This window comes from Panulirus ornatus, chromosome 41 (genome assembly GCF_036320965.1).
Source record: "Panulirus ornatus isolate Po-2019 chromosome 41, ASM3632096v1, whole genome shotgun sequence".
Taxonomy (NCBI): Eukaryota; Metazoa; Arthropoda; class Malacostraca; order Decapoda; family Palinuridae; genus Panulirus; species Panulirus ornatus.
Genome location: NC_092264.1, coordinates 14,754,908 through 14,776,902, shown reverse-complemented (window position 1 = coordinate 14,776,902; position 21,995 = coordinate 14,754,908). Strand labels below are relative to the sequence as shown.

Here is a 21,995-nt window from a genome sequence, read left to right as displayed (position 1 = left end):
AGCCCCCCTTGGCCCACCGTGGCTGGGCGCCTCCCCCCCCACCTACGGGCGACGGCCGAACTCGACGTTCAACGAGGCTGCCTCGTTTGATCGCGCTCAACGAGCGGGCTGCCCGTCGTTCATCAAGGTCGTCTTTGATCAAGCAACGTTCAGGCGAGGAGGAGAAATATGCAGCTGTGGTCTTGTCTAGATGGGCCTTTGGGTGCTGGTGTTGGTGAGGGGGGGCGCTGTTGTTGGTGATGGGGGCGCTGTTGTTGGTGATGGGGGCGCTGTTGTTGGTGATGGTGGCGCTGTATTGGTGCTGGTGTTGGTGACTGGTGTGTGGGGTTTTTTCTCGTGGTTATGAAGGTGGTAGTGGTGCTGTTAGAGGGGCTGCTGGTCCTGTGGTTGGTGATGGGGGCGCTGTTGTTGGTGATGGGGGCGCTGTATTGGTGCTGGTGTTGGTGACTGGTGTGTGGGTTTTTTTTCGTGGTTATGAAGGTGGTAGTGGTGCTGTTAGAGGGGCTGCTGGTCCTGTGGTTGGTGATGGTGGTAGTGTTGGTGATGGTGGTAGTGTTGGGGATGGTGGTAGTGTTGGTGGTGTCAACGGTAGTGTTGGTGTGTTGGCGGTGTCAGCAATAGTGATGGTGGTAGAGTTGGTGATGGTGGTGGTAGTGTTGGTGATGGAGGTAGTGTTGGTGGTGGTGGTAGTGTTGGTGATGGAGGTAGTGTTGGTAGTGGTAGTGTTGGTGATGGTGGAGTTAGTGTTGGTGATGGTGGTGGTAGTGTTGGTGGTAGTGGTAGTAGTGTTGGTGATGGTGGAGTTAGTGTTGGTGATGGTGGTGGTAGTGTTGGTGGTAGTGGTAGTAGTGTTGGTGATGGTGGAGATAGTGATGGTGGTAGTGGTAGGATGACGGTGGTGATTGTGGTAGGTGTGTGTGTGTGTGTGTGTGTGTGTGTGTGTGTGTGTGTGCGGCTGTCCATCCCGCTGCTGGCCAGGTCAACAAAGAACACTTCTGTTGTTGTCACTTGGGAAATACGAACTTGTTGCGTTATATTCATCGTATTGACCACTGTTATGGCGCCATTCTCACCGCTGCTGAACATTACTGTTCTCCTCCGTGTTCTCTCGTGTTCTCTGCACTTTACAGTTCTTGTTCTATCGTTAGAGTTGTTCTAGACGTCATTGTTGTCCTTCCTTCGTTAGTCTGTGTTGGAGAGGTGAGGGGAGGGCCACACCAGCGCTGGCCAGGACGCGCGAGGGAGAAGGCCACACCAGCGTTGGCCAGGACGCGAGGGAGAGGGCCACATCAGCGCTGGCTAGGACGCGAGAGAGAGAGAGAGAGAGGGCCACACCAGCGCTGGCCTGAACGCGAGGGAGAGGGCCACATCAGCGCTGGCCTAGACGCGAGAGAGAGGGCCACACCAGCGCTGGCCAGGACGCGAGGGAGAGGGCTTCACCAGCGCTGGCCTAGACGCGAGAGAGGGGGCCACACCAGCGCTGGCCAGGACGCGAGAGAGAGGGCCACACCAGCGCTGGCCTAGACGCGAGAGAGAGAGAGAGGGCCACATCAGCGCTGGCTAGGACGCGAGAGAGAGAGAGGGCCACATCAGAGCTGGCCAGGGCGAGAGAGAGAGACAGAGCAGAGGGAGGGCCACGCTAGCGCTGGCCATGGTACACAACGCACGGCGCACCCCAAGTCCCACAACCACACGACCGACACGCGGGCAGAGAGAGAGAGAGAGAGAGAGAGAGAGAGAGAGAGAGAGAGAGAGAGAGAGAGAGAGAGAGAGGAGGGGCTGGCTGGCTGGCTGGTCGGCCACCCTGCGTGCGTGCGTGAGAGAGAGAGAGAGAGAGAGAGAGAGAGAGGAGGGGCTGGCTGGCTGGTCGGCCTGCGTGCGTGCGTGCGTGCATCCCGCCGCTCCATCACGGGAATTTAAGGCTCAGCTGTGACGTCTCGCCGTTCTTGTTTTCCTTTCGGGGTTAAACCGTCGGTGTATATGGGGGTGGGTCACGCTGGCCAGGGCGGCTCCTGCTGGCTCTCGGGGGAGGTCGGGGTCTCCTCCTCCGGCGCTGACCTCGCGTGACCTGACTCAGCCTCCGCCCTGACCTCAGGGAGGTCATTAAGACGGCGGGATGGGTTGGTTCGTCTCATCAATTAATGAATGATTTCCTTAATCTGGTATATTTATCTCTCTCTCCATAGCGCGGGTCTCGCTGTGATCCGTCCCTGGTTGATTCTCGGCTGGCTTTACCAGGGAAGAAATACGGACATAAACTATTTCTTTTTTTCCTCCCCCTTTTTTTAAATTGTCTGTTGAAATGATCACTTGTTTAAAAACACTCCATCTCATCGTTGTTTTCTTCCTCTCTCTCTCTCTCTCTCTCTCTCTCTCTCTCTCTCTCTCTCTCTCTCTCTCTCTCTCTCTCTCTCTATCAGCGTTCGGTCGTTAACCGAGAGATTTCGTTAACGACAGAGAATCGTAGATACCATTTTTTGTTGTTCTCGAACACGCGAGATGACAGAGCCTTTCGCCAGCGGTTCATATGCGGGTTAACTAGAGTGCGGGGGGGGGGAGTCCGGTAACACACACACACACACACACACACACACACACACACACACATACACACATGGAGGAGAATGAATTATAGACCTGTATTATAACATCTTATTTACGTCTTGAGAAATGGCGTTGATCAAGTTTGCATATTGGAGGTTTATATGTATCAAGGTTATGTATTGGTTTGGTGTGTAATGACCCGTTTAGCATCACCAGACACACGGGGCATTATATATATATTTTACCGGCTCCTTGACCAGTGCCAGCTGGTCTCTGGTCACAGTTGGTCTCGTCCCAGCTGGTCTCACTGGTCACAGTTGATCTCTTGTTCCAAGCTGGTCTTACTAGTTCCAGCTGGTCTTGATGGTCTCAGCTTGTCTCACAAGTCCCAGCTGGTCTCACTGGTATCAGTTGATCCTACTGGTCCCAGGTGATCTCACTCATTCCAGGTGGTCTCTCGTCTCAGCTGGTCTTGGCGGTTCCATCTGGTCTCAATCCTCCCACCTCTTCATAATTACCATCTGTATATCACAGAGTTCCAAGAGAAACAAGTATGATTTTCGTCCGAGAAATAGAAACGTTTCAAATTGTCGTTCATCTTTGATACTAACGTGTGAAACGTTTTCATTTGTGGATCCTCTCTGATGCTAACGGGTGAAACTTTTTCATTCGTCGATCCTCTCTTATGCTAATATGTGAAACGTTTTCATTTGTCGATCCTCTCTGATGCTAACGTGTGAAACGTTTTCATTTGTGGATTCTCTCTGATGCTAACGTGTGAAACGTTTATATTCGTCGATCCTCTCTGATGCTGACGTGTGAAACTTTTATATTCGTCGATCCTCTTTGATGCTGACGTGTGAAACGTTTTTATTCGTCGATCCTCTCTGATGCTAATGTGTGAAACGTTTATATTCGTCGATCCTCTCTGATGCTAACGTGTGAAACGTTTTCATTCGTCGATCCTCTCTGATGCTAACGTGTGAAACGTTTATATTCGTCGATCCTCTCTGATGCTAAGGTGTGAAACGTTTTCATTCGTCGATCCTCTCTGATGCTAAGGTGTGAAACGTTTTCATTCGTCGATCCTCTCTGATGCTAAGGTGTGAAACGTTTTCATTCGTCGATCCTCTCTGATGCTAAGGTGTGAAACGTTTTCATTCGTCGATCCTCTCTGATGCTAAGGTGTGAAACGTTTTCATTCGTCGATCCTCTCTGATGCTAAGGTGTGAAACGTTTTCATTCGTCGATCCTCTCTGATGCTAAGGTGTGAAACGTTTTCATTCGTCGATCCTCTCTGATGCTAAGGTGTGAAACGTTTTCATTCGTCGATCCTCTCTGATGCTAAGGTGTGAAACGTTTTCATTCGTCGATCCTCTCTGATGCTGACGTGTGAAACGTTTTCATTCGTCGATCCTCTCTGATGCTGACGTGTGAAACGTTTTCATTCGTCGATCCTCTCTGATGCTAAGGTGTGAAACGTTTTCATTCGTCGATCCTCTGTGATGCATGACGGGAGTGTGTCTGCTCTGTGAGGGTGAGGAGGGAGCGACGGTGGGAGGATATCTGGCAAGGGTGTACCGTGAGTGTCGGACAGCCGGGAGTGGCCAGGGGAGTGCTCGGGTCACTCACGTGTGGGCGGAGTCGCCGAGGGACGTGAGTGGCCACAGTTCCAGACACTTACAGCCGTGCCACCCACAGGAGAACGTTCCCAGGGTACGTCCTCTGGCTGTCAGGGACTCGCGGGGGGATCTGTGAAGGAGGGAGCGAATTGTTTTTGGGCCCCCTTGGGTTCTCCGTGTCGGCCGAGCGTGCAGACTGCCCAGCAGCAGGAGGAGGAGACGGTCGAGGCGTGTGGGAGACCCAGCGCGGACCTCCGTACTTGTCCTGCGGGTGAGCGACCTCCGCCAACAGGTGTCGCCCGTACGTCCTGTTGAGCCAGCGAAGTCACGGGAGGAGGAGGAGGAGGAGGAGGTAGTGGTGGTGGTGCCCGTCCCTCCCTCCTTCTCACTGATGATCAGCCAGGCCCGGGGGGCAGCAGGAGGAGGAGGAGGTAGTGGTGATGCCCCGTCAGTGAAGACCATAACCTGGTAGTGATGGCTGGGCAAGTGATGTCTTCTGTGAGTCTCCTGGAGTTCTCCTCAGCTCACAGCTGTTCACCTAATGTCGTCTGTGAGTCTCCTGGTGTTCTCCTCAGCTCACAGCTGTTCACTTAATGTCTTCTGTGAGGCTCCTGGTGTTCACCTACGTTCACAACTGTTCACCTTATGTCTTCTGTGAGGCTCCTGGTGTTCTCCTCAGCTGTTCACCTATTCTCTGGCAAGCAGTGACATCCTGTGTCCTTAATGCGTGTCCATTTGACAGTCTGGTTCCTCTCTCTCTCTCTCTCTCTCTCTCTCTCTCTCTCTCTCTCTCTCTCTCTCTCTCTCTCTCTCTCTCTCTCCCCATCAGTTATCAGATGATAACTGTTGGCTTTTATCGTCACCAGACTGGGTAAATATCATAAAGGTGCTGAATAAGTCATCCATCACTCTTCTTCATGATGGACATACGGAAGTCCTCACTCTACCCTCACTCTCACTCACTTCTCGTACATCTGATACTATATCTTTATATATATATATATATATTGGGAGGTGAGTTTGAATGGAGAAAAACTGGAGGAAGTGAAGTGTTTTAGATATCTGGGAGTGGATCTGGCAGCGGATGGAACCATGGAAGCGGAAGTGGATCATAGGGTGGGGGAGGGGGCGAAAATTCTGGGAGCCTTGAAGAATGTGTGGAAGTCGAGAACATTATCTCGGAAAGCAAAAATGGGTATGTTTGAAGGAATAGTGGTTCCAACAATGTTGTATGGTTGCGAGGCGTGGGCTATGGATAGAGTTGTGCGCAGGAGGATGGATGTGCTGGAAATGAGATGTTTGAGGACAATGTGTGGTGTGAGGTGGTTTGATCGAGTAAGTAACGTAAGGGTAAGAGAGATGTGTGGAAATAAGAGGAGTGTGGTTGAGAGAGCAGAAGAGGGTGTTTTGAAATGGTTTGGTCACATGGAGAGAATGAGTGAGGAAAGATTGACCAAGAGGATATATGTGTCGGAGGTGGAGGGAACGAGGAGAAGAGGGAGACCAAATTGGAGGTGGAAAGATGGAGTGAAAAAGATTTTGTTTGATCGGGGCCTGAACATGCAGGAGGGTGAAAGGAGGGCAAGGAATAGAGTGAATTGGAGCGATGTGGTATACCGGGGTTGACGTGCTGTCAGTGGATTGAATCAAGGCATGTGAAGCGTCTGGGGTAAACCATGGAAAGCTGTGTAGGTATGTATATTTGCGTGTGTGGACGTATGTATATACATGTGTATGGGGGTGGGTTGGGCCATTTCTTTCGTCTGTTTCCTTGCGCTACCTCGCAAACGCGGGAAACAGCGACAAAGCAAAAAAAAAAAAAATATATGTATATATATATATATATATATATATATATATATATATATATATATATATATATATATATATATATATATATTGGAAAGGGGTTAGGGGAGAAAGAGTACTTCCCACGTATTTCCTGCGTGTCGTAGAAGGCGACTAAAAGGGAGGGAGCAGGGGGCTGGAAATCCTCCCCTCTCGTTTTTTGTTTTTTTTTTATTTTCCAAAAGAATGAACAGAGAATGGGGCCAGGTGAAGATAATCCCTCAAAGGCCCGGTCCTCTGTTCTTAACGCTACCTCGCTAACGCGGGAAATGGCGAATAGTATAAAAAAAAATATTGGAAAGCATCACAATTTTGCGCGTGATCAAGATATTCCTATCACTCCTCAGGGAAAATGAAACACGATAAGTTCCTAAGTGCACTTTCGTGTAATAATCACATCATCAGGGGAGACACAAGAGAGAAATATAACAGTCAGTTGATATACAACGAAGAGACGTAACTAGGACACCAAATGGCGTCTTAGCTGACACTGACACTGGGAGTGCAATCTCATGAAAGAACTTCACACTCCAAGAGAGTCTACACCTCCCTGCTACTGGAAGTAGCGCAACTTTGGGCTGCAGGAAGGTTAAAGAAGAGTTCATGGTTAACACCAGACCTCTCCTTTTTATAAAAATCAGTCGAGGTTATTATAGGTAAAGATATAATGATAAAGATATAATATTTCGACCTTAGTAAAGTGTCTTGTGTGTATATATATATATATATATATATATATATATATATATATATATATATATATATATATATATATATATATTTTTTTTTTTTTTTTTTTGGGGGGGGGTGGTTTGGGGGTGTTAAAAGGCTTCTCTGAGTCATCCTGATCTTACCATTATGATTGTTTGAATATTACTTCCATCTCCTCCATGGTAGATGATGATGTAGTGCATCACTGCTGGTTAGGAAGTACAAGTATAGATGTATCTTCATGGGAAGAACTGCTGTATTCTGTAATTTTTTTTTATCTCTAATCTGTAATCTAATGTACCCTGTGTATAGACCTCTGTACATCGTCCCACTAGGCAGTGGCCACACATATATATACAAAACACCAGTTACGTATATAATGCAGTAGTCACACATACGTCATGCAGGAGTCACGTATGTAGACCAGTAGTCACATGTATGAAGCAGTCACATATACGGAGCAGAAAGTCAGCTATCTGTAGTTATCTGTTATACACGAACGTAGCAAAACGGTGCACCGTCCTGATCCCGTTAACGGGTGTGGGTTACAGTGGACGCCAGGTGGGGTTGAGACCTGTGATGGAGTGCTCATACAAACGTCCAGATAAAGACAGCGAGACTTACCTTGTTCTTATCATTTGCGTTGCATCCTAGGTCGGCCAGGCGGTCCACGAAGACTGGCTTGTTCTCCCGGGCTGCGTACATGAGCGGGGTGTACCCCGTCGTCTGCCAGGGAAGGGAGAGATAGGCAGTTAGTGACCTGGGGGTGATGGTGGGTGACATGGCTGGTGATGGGTGATCTGGGTGGTGGTGATGGTGGGTGTTCTGGGTGGTGGTGGTGGGTGATCTGGGTGATGATGGTGGGTGACTTCACTGGTGATGGGTGATCTGGATGGTATGTGATCTGGGTGATTGGTGAGCCGGGGGCTGGATGATCGTAATGGTGGGTGACATGGGTAGTAAATGGCTTGGGTGTTCAATGTTAATGATTTACGTGTGACCTTAGATGACCTGCAATGCATTACAGAATATATATATATATATATATATATATATATATATATATATATATATATATATATATATATATATATATATGATGGAGCCTACTGAACTCACAATAGGTCTTGCTGGAAAATTCTGTTTATGTGTTTTGATAAGCCCATACATATATGGCAATGAAGGGGACAAAATTTGTCATCTTTGTCCCCTTCATTGCCATATATGTATGGACTTATCAAAACACACACACACACACACACACACACATATATATATATATATATATATATATATATATATATATATATATATATATATTTTCCCTGGGGATAGGGGAGAAAGAATACTTCCCACGTATTCCCTGCGTGTCGTAGAAGGCGACTAAAAGGGGAGGGAGCGGGGGGCTGAAAATCCTCCCCTCTCGTTTTTTTTTTTAATTTTCCAAAAGAAGGAACAGAGAATTGGGCCAGGTGAGGGTATTCCCTCAAAGGCCCAGTCCTCTGTTCTTAACGCTACCTCGCTAATGCGGGAAATGGCGAATAGTTTGAAAGAAAAGAAAAAGATATATATATATATATATATATATATATATATATATATATATATATATATATATATATATATATATATATATATATATATAGCAAAAGGTCACAGGGTTGGTAATGCTTTGATACATACAATGAGTCCACAGGAAAATGAAACACGATCAGTTCCCAGGTGCACTTTCGTGTCGTGACCACATCATCAGGGCTCCGAGATACAAGAATGAGATATAGAACAGTCAGGATATCGTGTTTCGTTTTCCATGTTTTTCTTTTTTTCTTAGCATTTATAAAATCACGTGCCTCTTGTAATTTTGTGCATATATATATATATATATATATATATATATATATATATATATATGTATATACATGTGTATGGGGGTGGGTTGGGCCATTTCTTTCGTCTGTTTCCTTGCGCTACCTCGCAAACGCGGGAGACAGCGGCAAAAAAAAAAAAAATATATATATATATATATATATATATATATATATATATATATATATATGTATATATATATGCAGCGACGAGAGAAAGGACTCGCACACACATGGTTGGATGATAAGAGGCACAGTCTTAATCGAGGACCGTGTTGCCAACCCGTCATGGCCCTGCTCCTGCGCGGAGCGCAGCTCTTGACGCTACGCGAGCCCCTTAAAAGGTGTGCTGGGGGTTGTATGACGATATAATCAAGCAGGTAACTCTCTCTGGCCGTCTTCCGGGGTGGTAGCATGACCCCGCACCCCCTCACCCTCCTGGGCAGGGAGGGTGAGTGAGGCAGTAGAATACAGACGTCTCAACACTATTCTGGTGGGGGTGTGTGTGTATACACACACACACACACACGAGATGCGTCAGCCACCAGCAGCAGCCACCCTCCCTCTCAACCCGTGACTCAGCCCGACCTCCCGCCCCGCGGTTCCTGGCACTCCTCCGTGTAATCCTCTGACGGCATCTCGTCTGGCACCTCCTCCCTCCGGCAGTGCGGTCCTCACCTCTCCCTTCCCGTCACCTGACGCTCAGCCACCCCAACACTGGGGAGGGCGCGCTCTTGACATCCTGCTAACTGTGCAGCGCGTGAGGCGCTCCCGCCGTGTCACTATCCTACCCCAGATGACCCACGAACCACACTCTCCCTCCCTCCTCCCCGCAGCCTTGTCTCACCGCTCCGGGGGTATTTCTCGAGGTGACAGGGAGTTACATGACCTGACATGCGTCTGGTCACAAGCTGGGTGTACGACAGAAGCTCCCTGCGACGCCACAGGGGAGGGGGAACTGGTAGGTGGAGACGACCCCTTCAGAGGCGTACCACCGCTAGACGACTCTCGGTATGGAAGTCTTCAAGCCTTAGAAAAACTATGTTTTTTTTTACGTTTTTTTTTTTCTTCGTTAATTTCCTTCGTTTCTTTGCCAGTATTATCTCGACGAGATGTCATTTCGTTGTATGCTCTTAACACCCGTCGTCCATGTTCGCCCTACGGAATCTAAGGTGAAGCTTCAGGTGTGTTCTGGACGAAGTGTCGAAATGGAGAGAATGTTTTGATGACTGACACGTCAACAAGGTTGCACAGATACAGCCTCCCCGGCCACACAGACACAGAGGTAGCTGCTCCCAGCCACGCAGACACAGAGATAGCTGCTCCTGCTACACAGACACAGAGGTAGCTGCCCCGGCCACACAGACACAGAGGTAGCTGCCCCGGCCACACAGACACAGAGGTAGCTGCCCTCAGCCACACAGACACAGAGGTAGCTGCTCCCAGCCACGCAGACACAGAGGTTGCTGCTCCCAGCCACGCAGACACAGACGTAGCTGCGCCCAGCCACACAGACACAGAGGTAGCTGCTCCTGCTACACAGACACAGAGGTAGCTGCCCCGGCCACACAGACACAGAGGTAGCTGCCCCGGCCACACAGACACAGAGGTAGCTGCCCCGGCCACACAGACACAGAGGTAGCTGCCCCGGCCACACAGACACAGAGGTAGCTGCCCTCAGCCACACAGACACAGAGGTAGCTGCTCCCAGCCACGCAGACACAGACGTAGCTGCGCCCAGCCACGCAGACACAGAGCTAGCTGCCCCCGGCTACACACACACACACAGCTCCCTTAGGTACACAGACACACAGCTCACCTGGTTACACAGACACACGGCCTCCCCAGCTACACAGACGTTATACAGGAAATTCTCCTGTTTTTCGCCAGTATGTTTTTATTCAGATGTCTTGATCATGCTTTTACTGAATTAAAAAATGTGAACTGAAATCTATTCAGTCATCTTATATTCTTTTTTTCCTTGACGTGGTAGTTAACATGTCTACGGCAGAACCTCAACGAAATAAAGCCGTTGATGAGAGCATTTATCTCGAGCAGCCACGGCGTCCAGACCTTTAAAAGATCCAGGAACTCGCTCGTTTCCCCAGCATGAAATCACCAGTCTAGAAAATGTGGTTAACGAGGTGGAGTTAAAGACACAGTTCAGAAGCCCTCGAGACACAGGTCAAGACGTACCACGCCGGGCTGGACAACGAGACGATGCATATTTGACGACCCCACCCCTCACCCGGGGTCTTGGCTACGTGCACCGGGGGTAACCCAGCTGACAGACTCCCACACTGCACGACACATACGCCACCTCCTGTGATAGCGGGGAAGCGACGCGGGAGGGAGACAGAGACTTGCCATTAGTGGCTTCAGTGACCCGTGGCACCTGCAAGAGGAAGGTGGGTCTGTCCGGTACCGCACCCATCAGTGTAATGGTTCCTGGTCTGGCGAGGGAGGGAGTTGGTCTAACTATGGAAGGATGAGAATTAAAATCTGCTAATCTCAGGATTGCTGCCCGCTTACACAACCTCCTCGGGGACTGTGATTTCCCCCGTCTGGTGGTGCGTGACCTCGCCAGGGCCAGGGGCACGCGAGGAGCGATCTCCCGAGGGCTGAAACCAGAGCAGGGTTTGTAAAAGAGGCAGCACTGCGTCGGTGAGGGAGGGAGAGAGGGAGAAAGAAGGGTCCAGGTTGAATAGGGAGAGTGAGGAGTCGACCAGGGAGGGAATTAACCCTTGTAAGATGCGTGATCTGTATACAAGGGTGGATCCTCCTGCTACCCCATGTAGGGCTTGAGTCATTATCCTGAGGAGGAATGAGTTCATAACCCGAGTGTACGTGACGAAAGTCAGATTAGAAAGACTGAAGAGGGAAGGCATGGAGTGAAATGTCTGGAACAAAAGTGCAGGAGAGTCGGTCGAGGCAGCTGAAGAAGAAGAGGAGGTGAAGTATGACGGTCACTGCGCTTCAGGAACTGTGGGTCCAGTTCTCGCTACATAGTAACTCTGGATTTCACAGTCATTTGTGTAAGACCGAAGGCGAGGCTAGAGCTGGTCAGCAGGGTTGGTGCCTGAATGTAGTTCCTGGAAACGAAGCCAAGCGATGAGAGTAAACTTGGGTGTTTATCAGAGGTTCGAATGCGACAGCTGCATTCGAACTTGGTGTCTTAAGAGAGAGATTGGAAAATGCAGCACCAGACTTCAGATAACTCGGCTTCTCCCTTAAACTGTTGACCATACTCCCTTCCTTAGGATTGTGTCTCGCGCTTTACGACGACGAAGACGAGGTTCGTGGACTTGTAGGTCAAGGATCTCCGAAGGGGGGAAGGTATCAGGGGCGTGAGGAGTGGCCGAGAATCATGGAAGACCCACATGCAGGGGAGGGAGTGATCATGAAGGTCTCGTGTGGTGCAGCGTACCTCAGAGAGACGGCCAGGCACCGGTGGGAGGAACGTACATGGCTGGCGGGTGGCAGATGACACACTCGGCTGCGTGGGTTGTCGAGGATGACCTGCTGTCAGCGGGAGTTCTGCATTGATTTGTTGGTAGAGGAAGAAGAAGAAGCCAGACAGACGGACAACACATCAGCCATGAGTGCACAGTTTCAGGCATGATCAACCTGGATAGTATTCTTCTCATATGCTTATTCCAGCGAGAAAACTTGGCGACAGTAAACCACTGAGCCCTGCCATCTGGTGGCGTCTGTCGAGGATCTGCTTCGAGTCAGCTGGAAGATATCAGACTCAAATACGTCGTACTCAAGTTGTAAACGTTTACAGCGGATGGTGCATCTAAGTAGACTATGTAAGATATGGTGGTATACCGGGGTCGACGTGCTGTCTGGGGTAAACCATGGAAAGATCTGTGTGGCCTGGATGTGAATAGGGAGCTGTGGTTTCGGTGCATTACACATGGCAGCTAGAGACTGAGTGTGAACGAATGTGGCCTTTTTGTCTGTTTTCCTGGCGCTACCTCGCTGAAGCGGGGATAGCAGTGGTGTTTCCTGTGGGGCGGGGTAGCGCCAGGAGTGGATGAAGGCACGCAAGTATGAATCTGTACATGTGTATATATGTATATGTCTGTGTATGTGTATGTATATGTGTATATCTTGATATATATAACTATTTGCGTGTATATGTAGCGTGTATGGGTCTTTCTTTGTCTGTTTCCTGGCGTTACCTCGCTCATGGGGAAGCGGCGATCAAGCATAATAAAAGAAAAAAATATACATATCTGACAGGACATGAATATGCTTTTTAGTGTATGTGTTGCTATCTCGTCGAGGAGTTTAAGGAAATGGTTTTGGAAATTGTATACGAGGGAAGGCGAGCACCATTGTGCCCTCCTCCTCCTCCTCCTCTTCCTCCCCCCCCCCCCCCCCCCCCGCGCGCTATCTCCCGGCTCCCTGTCATGTCAGAATGGACGGCGTCATGAGGGTAGTCACGAACCCGTGACGTGAGAGTCACATGTACGTCCGTACCAGTTACAAGATACCTCACCCGATAGTAGGTCCTTCCCTCAGTGGAAATTACAACGACGCTACCCGTGAGCTGATACCTTATCGTTCCTCCCTTATCTCTCTGACACCGTGAGGACGTACCTGTGTGTGGTTAATGAGTAGGGTTGTGTGTAGTGACTCTATATATATACTTTTTCATGGATAAAAAAAAGTATATATACTGCTGCTTGATTGTCGAGTATACTTTTGTCTCACTCGTATACCGCTTAAAGAGGTATGATCCAGAGTACCTGGTATGTTGCTATGGTCCCCAGGGGAGCGGACGGAAGGGCTGGAACGAGACATGAGCCGTGCACCTGGAGGGACCCCGTCCCACCTGGTCCTCAGGTGGGACGGTACATGACCCGTGTACCAGGAGGACCCCGTCCCAGGTGGTCCTCAGGTGGGACGGTACATGACCCGTGCACCAGGAGGACCCCGTCCCACCTGGTCCTCCGGTGGGACGGTGTATGACCCATGCCCCAGGAGGACCCCGTCCTACCTGGTCCTCAGGTGGGACGGTACATGACCCGTGTACCAGGAGGACCCCGTCCCACCTGGTCCTCAGGAGGGACGGTACATGACCCGTGTACCAGGAGGACCCCGTCCCAGGTGGTCTTCATGTGGGACGGATGTTAGTGTGCCAAGGGTTGAGTCATGGCCTCTCCCACGGAGCCTCGTTCCCTCCCACCTTTCCCAGAGCCTCCCACACACACCTGGATCCCGGCCCACTGCTGACCCACTCCCTCCCCCGACACTGACTCACAACCCACCTGTTGGAGTCGGGTCTCTGACGTCAGTTTCAAATTTCTAAGAACTGTTCTCACGCTTGTTTGGCTATTTCTAAGGCAAATTAGAACGACGGGTCCAGGTCCATAACATGCCCCCTGTAGTTATAAGGTGTCCCTCTGTTATGTGTGTGGTGTATGGTAAATGATACTGTGTGTGTGTGTATATATATATCTCAGGTAATTGTATCATAAATGATTTATCACCACACCATTAGGCTTTGCTGGCACTTGTTATCCCAATGGTTTCATCAACCATGGAATGTTTATAGCAGAGTCTGATGCCTTTACGAGAAATATGATGCTCATTCATTTTTATATTCAGTTCCTGAATGTGTTGTTCGCTGTAGTAGTGACTGTGGTGATGCTGTTATGATTTTAATGACCCAATTTCAATGTCTGTAGGTGTTGGGTCTCGTCATTCTTTGCATCCACGAATCATTTCCTGTATTCGTGTGGTAGAGTACAGTAATCATCTCCTGTATTCGTGTGGTACAGTTTTCTCTGACCTCCCTAATGTGTTCTTGTATCCCGGGACACCACCTGTGTAATGTGGTAGCATGTTCAGGGGGGGTGAGGCTCCTCGCTGGCTGTGTGTGATCACCATATGATGCCTTGTAGGGTAGAGTAGTGAACACCTGGGTGGTGTGTGTGTGTGTGTGTGTGTGTGTGTGTGTGTGTGTTTGTGTATCTCAGTCTCTGATGTTATCTAGGTGGCCCACTTGGTTCTGATTGGCCTATTATTTGAGTTCTCGTGGCTCACATGATCTTTTTATTTGAGTTCTCGTGGCTCACATGGTTCTGTTTGGCCTCTCGTTAGAGTTCTCGTGGCTCACATGGTCTCTTGTTTGAGTTCTCGTTTCTCACATGGTCTCTCGTTAGAGCTCTCGTGGCATACACGGTCTCTTGTTTGAGTTCTCGTGGCTCACATGTTCTCTTGTTTGAGTTCTCGTTTCTCACATGGTCTCTCGTTAGAGTTCTCGTGTTTCATATGGTCTCTTGTTTGAGTTCTCGTTTCTCACATGGTCTCTCGTTAGAGTTCTCGTGGCTCACATGGTCTCTCGTTAGAGTTCTCGTGGTTTGTTGATGACTGGTATGGTTAGCACCTCTGTTGCTGATTGTCCAGTGGTTCGTTTGTTGGTGGTTAGGTTAGGTTAGGTTAGGTTTTACGTAAGCTGATGGCCCAGTCATCATCATGTGTCGTGTGGCGAGATTTCAGTCTTGATGTGGTGTATCGGCGGGGTAAGTGTAGTGTGGTGGGGCAGGTGTGCACCTGTAGTGTGGTGGGGCAAGTGTGTACCCGTAGTGTGGTGGGGCTGGTGTGCACCTGTAGTGCGGTGGGGCAAGTGTGTACCCGTAGTGTGGTGGGGCAAGTGTGCACCTGTAGTGTAGTGGGGCAAGTGTGTACCTGTAGTGTGGTGGGACTGGTGTGCACCTGTAGTGTGGTGGGGCAAGTGTGTACCTGTAGTGTGGTGGGACTGGTGTGCACCTGTAGTGTGGTGGGGCAAGTGTGCACCTGTAGTGTGGTGGGGCAGGTGTGCACCTGTAGTGTGGTGGGGCAAGTGTGCACCTGTAGTGTGGTGGGGCAGGTGTGCACCTGTAGTGTGGTGGGGCAAGTGTGCACCTGTAGTGTGGTGGGGCAAGTGTGTACCTGTAGTGTGGTGGGACTGGTGTGCACCTGTAGTGTGGTGGGGCAGGTGTGCACCTGTAGTGTGGTGGGGCAGGTGTGCACCTGTAGTGTGGTGGGGCAAGTGTGCACCTGTAGTGTGGTGGGGCAAGTGTACACCTGTAGTGTGGTGGGACTGGTGTGCACCTGTAGTGTGGTGGGGCAGGTGTGCACCTGTAGTGTGGTGGGACTGGTGTGCACCTGTAGTGTGGTGGGGCAAGTGTACACCTGTAGTGTGGTGGGACTGGTGTGCACCCGTAGTGTGGTGGGGCAGGTGTGCACCTGTAGTGTGGTGGGACTGATGTGCACCTGTAGTGTGGTGGGGCAGGTGTGCACCTGTAGTGTGGTGGGACTGGTGTGCACCTGTAGTGTGGTGGGGCAAGTGTACACCTGTAGTGTGGTGGGACTGGTGTGCACCTGTAGTGTGGTGGGGCAGGTGTGCACCTGTAGTGTGGTGGGACTGGTGTGCACCTGTAGTGTGGTGGGGCAAGTGTGTACCTGTAGTGTGGTGGGGCTGGTGTGCACCTGTAGTGTGGTGGGACTGGTGTGCACCTGTAGTGTGGTGGGGCAAGTGTGTACCTGTAGTGTGGTGGGGCTGGTGTGCACCTGTAGTGCGGTGGGGCAAGTGTGTACCCGTAGTGTGGTGGGGCAAGTGTGCACCTGTAGTGTAGTGGGGCAAGTGTGTACCTGTAGTGTGGTGGGACTGGTGTGCACCTGTAGTGTGGTGGGGCAAGTGTGTACCTGTAGTGTGGTGGGACTGGTGTGCACCTGTAGTGTGGTGGGGCAAGTGTGTACCTGTAGTGTGGTGGGGCTGGTGTGCACCTGTAGTGCGGTGGGGCAAGTGTGTACCCGTAGTGTGGTGGGGCAAGTGTGCACCTGTAGTGTGGTGGGGCAAGTGTGTACCTGTAGTGTGGTGGGACTGGTGTGCACCTGTAGTGTGGTGGGGCAGGTGTGCACCTGTAGTGTGGTGGGGCAGGTGTGCACCTGTAGTGTGGTGGGGCAAGTGTGCACCTGTAGTGTGGTGGGGCAAGTGTACACCTGTAGTGTGGTGGGACTGGTGTGCACCTGTAGTGTGGTGGGGCAGGTGTGCACCTGTAGTGTGGTGGGACTGGTGTGCACCTGTAGTGTGGTGGGGCAAGTGTACACCTGTAGTGTGGTGGGACTGGTGTGCACCCGTAGTGTGGTGGGGCAGGTGTGCACCTGTAGTGTGGTGGGACTGATGTGCACCTGTAGTGTGGTGGGGCAGGTGTGCACCTGTAGTGTGGTGGGACTGGTGTGCACCTGTAGTGTGGTGGGGCAAGTGTACACCTGTAGTGTGGTGGGACTGGTGTGCACCTGTAGTGTGGTGGGGCAGGTGTGCACCTGTAGTGTGGTGGGACTGGTGTGCACCTGTAGTGTGGTGGGGCAGGTGTGCACCTGTAGTGTGGTGGGACTGGTGTGCACCTGTAGTGAGGTGGGGCAAGTGTGTACCTGTAGTGTGGTGGGGCTGGTGTGCACCTGTAGTGTGGTTGCGCAGGTGTAGCGTGTAGGGGCAGGTGTAGTGTGATTAGGCAGGCGTAGTGTGGTGGGGCAGGTGTAGCGTGTAGGGGCGTGTGTAGTGTGGTGGGGCAGGTGTAGTGTGGTGGGGCAGGTGTAGCGTGGTGGGGCAGGTGTAGTGTGTAGGGGCTGGAGGAGGCGCGTGGAAGGATGGGTCAGGTGTCAGGGTAGGGCAGGTGTAGGGGCAATACCTTGGCCCCAGTCACACCCCCAACGACCATCACCCCAGCTTCCGCCCCCATCACTACTACTACTAAAACTACGACCTCCTGCTTCCCTCCCCTCTCCCCTGCACCTCCTCCCCTTCCATTTCCTTCCCCTCTCCCCTGCACTTCCACCCCTTCCCTCCCCTCTCCCCTGCAACTCCTCCCCTTCCATTTCCCTCCCCTCTCCCCTGCACTTCCACCCCTTCCCTCCCCTCTCCCCTGCAACTCCTCCCCTTCCATTTCCCTCCCCTCTCCCCTGCACTTCCACCCCTTCCCTCCCCCCCCCCTCATAAAGACCCCGGCAATTGGAGTGGTAAAGCAGCGTGTAATTGCCGGCACTTGGCGTGCCCCCGCCTCGTCCCGCGTGCGCTGCTGCTGCTGGCCTGGCCTGGCCTGGCCTGGCCTGGCCAGCCAACACTCAGCGTACGTACCTCGCCCCTCCCTTCTCAGGAGGACCCCCTGCCCCACCTCCCTCCCCTCCCCCTGCCCCACCCATCCTGCCTCCCACTCCCTCTCCCCCTCACCACCTGCTCCTCCTTCTATCTCTAATGTCTTCCTGATTGTATTTCTAACATTTTCCCCCTCCTTGTATCTCTTATCTAACTCCCTCCTTATATTTCTAGTATCTTCCTCCTCTTGGTATTTCTCGTGTCTCCCTCATTGTATTTCTAACATCTCCCTCGTGGTATTTCTTGTCTCCCTCTTTGTATTTCTAACATCTCCCTCTTTGTATTTCTAACATCTCCCTCTTGGTACTTCTTGTGTCTCCCTCATTGCATTTCTAACCTCCTCCCTCTTGGCATTTCTCGTGTCTCCCTCATTGTACATAAATGTTTTCCACCTCGTCTGTGTGGTCCACCGCGTTGCTATCAGTAGAATATAAAGATCAGAATAAGAATGAAACAAGCTTGCCAGTGACTCCCGGACTCCTCTTGGTGCACAAGGAGTCCAGATTGCGTGAAGATATCTCTAACCACACAAAGGACATCGTAATCCAATGAAGAAACATGGAACAGATAAGAACAGAATGATAGTCTTGCGTTAGAACTCCAGGTGTCTTATTACGCATTTTCGGTGTATACAGAGACATGAGATGGTGTTCTTTCATTGTACCGTGGACGGTACAGTGGGTTATCCCTTGTACCGCCACGTTACAGTGGGTGAGTGCGTGTCCCCCTGCTGCTTACAACGGGTCACTCCCTGTACCTTCACGTTACAGTGGGTTAGCCCCTCCCTTTTACTTCCACGGTACAGTAGGTTAGTCCCTGTACTTACGCGTTACAGTGGGCGAGTTCCTGTACCCTCCTAGTTACAACGAATCAGTCCCTGTACCTCCATATTACAGTAGGTTAGTCCCTGTATCTCCACGGTACAATAGGTTAGTCCCTGGACCTCCACAGTACAGTGGGGAGTGTCTGTACCTCCCTGGTACCGTGGGTTAGTCCCTGTACCACCACGGTACAGTAGAATAGTCCCTGTACCACCACGGTACAGTAGGTTAGTCCCTGTATCTCTGCAGTACAGTAATTTAGTCCCTGGACCTCCACGGTACAGTAGGTTAGTTCCTGTACCACCACGGTACAGTAGGTTAGTCTCTGTACCACCACGGTACAGTAGGTTAGTCTCTGTACCACCACGGTACAGTAGGTTAGTCCCTGGACCTCCACGGTACAGTAGGTTAGTCTCTGTACCACCACGGTACAGTAGGTTAGTCTCTGTACCACCACGGTACAGTAGGTTAGTCTCTGTACCACCACGGTACAGTAGGTTAGTCTCTGTACCACCACGGTACAGTAGGTTAGTCTCTGTACCACCACGGTACAGTAGGTTAGTCCCTGGACCTCCACGGTACAGTAGGTTAGTTCCTGTACCACCACGGTACAGTAGGTTAGTCTCTGTACCACCACGGTACAGTAGGTTAGTCTCTGTACCACCACGGTACAGTAGGTTAGTCCCTGGACCTCCACGGTACAGTAGGTTAGTCTCTGTACCACCACGGTACAGTAGGTTAGTCTCTGTACCACCACGGTACAGTAGGTTAGTCTCTGTACCACCACGGTACAGTAGGTTAGTCTCTGTACCACCACGGTACAGTAGGTTAGTCTCTGTACCACCACGGTACAGTAGGTTAGTCTCTGTACCACCACGGTACAGTAGGTTAGTCTCTGTACCACCACGGTACAGTAAGTTAGTCTCTGTACCACCACGGTACAGTAAGTTAGTCCCTGTACCACCACGGTACAGTAGGTTAGTCTCTGTACCACCACGGTACAGTAAGTTAGTCCCTGTACCACCACGGTACAGTAGGTTAGTCTCTGTACCACCACGGTACAGTAGGTTAGTTCCTGTACCACCACAGTACAGTAGGTTAGTCCCTGTATCTCCGCAGTACAGTAATTTAGTCCCTGGACCTCCACGGTACAGTAGGTTAGTTCCTGTACCACCACGGTACAGTAGGTTAGTCTCTGTACCACCACGGTACAGTAAGTTAGTCCCTGTACCACCACGGTACAGTAGGTTAGTCTCTGTACCACCACGGTACAGTAGGTTAGTTCCTGTACCACCACAGTACAGTAGGTTAGTCCCTGTATCTCCGCAGTACAGTAATTTAGTCCCTGGACCACCACGGTACAGTAGGTTAGTTCCTGTACCACCACAGTACAGTAGGTTAGTCTCTGTACCACCACGGTACAGTAGGTTAGTCTCTGTACCACCACGGTACAGTAAGTTAGTCCCTGTACCACCACGGTACAGTAGGTTAGTCTCTGTACCACCACGGTACAGTAGGTTAGTTCCTGTACCACCACAGTACAGTAGGTTAGTCCCTGTATCTCCGCAGTACAGTAATTTAGTCCCTGGACCACCACGGTACAGTAGGTTAGTTCCTGTACCACCACAGTACAGTAGGTTAGTCCCTGTATCTCCGCAGTACAGTAATTTAGTCCCTGGACCACCACGGTACAGTAGGTTAGTTCCTGTACCACCACGGTACAGTAGGTTAGTTCCTGTACCACCACAGTACAGTAGGTTAGTCTCTGTACCACCACGGTACAGTAGGTTAGTCTCTGTACCACCACGGTACAGTAAGTTAGTCCCTGTACCACCACGGTACAGTAGGTTAGTCTCTGTACCACCACGGTACAGTAGGTTAGTTCCTGTACCACCACAGTACAGTAGGTTAGTCCCTGTATCTCCGCAGTACAGTAATTTAGTCCCTGGACCACCACGGTACAGTAGGTTAGTTCCTGTACCACCACAGTACAGTAGGTTAGTCTCTGTACCACCACAGTACAGTATGTTAGTCTCTGTACCACCACGGTACAGTAGGTTAGTCTCTGTACCACCACGGTACAGTAGGTTAGTCTCTGTACCACCACGGTACAGTAGGTTAGTCTCTGTACCACCACGGTACAGTAGGTTGGTCTCTGTACCACCACGGTACAGTAGGTTAGTCTCTGTACCACCACGGTACAGTAGGTTAACCTCCATGGACTGTAATCGTAAGAACGCCTCCTGACACTCGCTTAACCTCACCCCCCGAGGTGGACCTCCAACAGGCAGGAGACACAGCCGAGGTGGGCAGTCTGTACCTTGAGGTGGGCTGTAGGATGTGGGTGAGGGTGTTGCACGGTGGGCAGGACCTGGGTGAGGGAGCTGCAGGATGTGGGTGAGGGAGCTGAAGGGTGTGGGTGAGGGAGCTGCAGGGTGTGGGTGAGGGAGCTGCAGGGTGTGGGTGAGGGAGCTGCAGGGTGTGGGTGAGGGAGCTGAAGGGTGCGAGTGAGGGAGCTGCAGGGTGTGGGTGAGGGAGCTGCAGGGTGTGGGTGAGGGAGCTGCAGGGTGTGGGTGAGGGAGCTGCAGGGTGTGGGTGAGGGAGCTGCAGGGTGTGGGTGAGGGAGCTGCAGGGTGTGGGTGAGGGAGCTGCAGGGTGTGGGTGAGGGAGCTGAAGGGTGTGGGTGAGGGAGCTGCAGGGTGTGGGTGAGGGAGCTGCAGGGTGTGGGTGAGGGAGCTGCAGGGTGTGGGTGAGGGAGCTGAAGGGTGTGGGTGAGGGAGCTGCAGGGTGTGGGTGAGGGAGCTGCAGGGTGTGGGTGAGGGAGCTGCAGGGTGTAGGTGAGGGAGCTGCAGGGTGTGGGTGAGGGAGCTGCAGGGTGTGGGTGAGGGAGCTGCAGGGTGTGGGTGAGGGAGCTGCAGGGTGTGGGTGAGGGAGCTGCAGGGTGTGGGTGAGGGAGCTGCAGGGTGTGGGTGAGGGAGCTGCAGGGTGTGGGTGAGGGAGCTGCAGGGTGTGGGTGAGGGAGCTGAAGGGTGCGAGTGAGGGAGCTGCAGGGTGTGGGTGAGGGAGCTGCAGGGTGTGGGTGAGGGAGCTGCAGGGTGTGGGTGAGGGAGCTGCAGGGTGTGGGTGAGGGAGCTGCAGGGTGTGGGTGAGGGAGCTGAAGGGTGTGGGGTGAGGGAGCTGCAGGGTGTGGGTGAGGGAGCTGCAGGGTGTGGGTGAGGGAGCTGCAGGATGTGGGTGAGGGTGTTGCAGGGTGGGCAGGATGTGGGTGAGGGAGCTGCAGGATGTGGGTGAGGGTGTTGCAGGGTGGGCAGGATGTGGGTGAGGGAGCTGCAGGGTGTGGGGTGAGGGAGCTGCAGGATGTGGGTGAGGGAGCTGCAGGGTGTGGGTGAGGGAGCTGCAGGGTGTGGGTGAGGGAGCTGCAGGGTGTGGGTGA

The 21,995-nt window shown here is 51.6% G+C and overlaps 1 protein-coding gene across 1 annotated transcript in view; it reads right to left on the bottom strand.

Annotated features, from left to right (window-relative positions):
• The window catches only part of nompC (no mechanoreceptor potential C), a 334,011-nt gene that overhangs the window by 199,780 nt on the left and 112,236 nt on the right, over positions 1 to 21,995 (bottom strand). Inside the window, exon 2 of the mRNA XM_071686202.1 lies at positions 7,350 to 7,451. Coding sequence (XP_071542303.1) covers positions 7,350 to 7,451 — 102 coding nt within the window. The remainder of the gene's footprint in view (positions 1 to 7,349; positions 7,452 to 21,995) is intronic.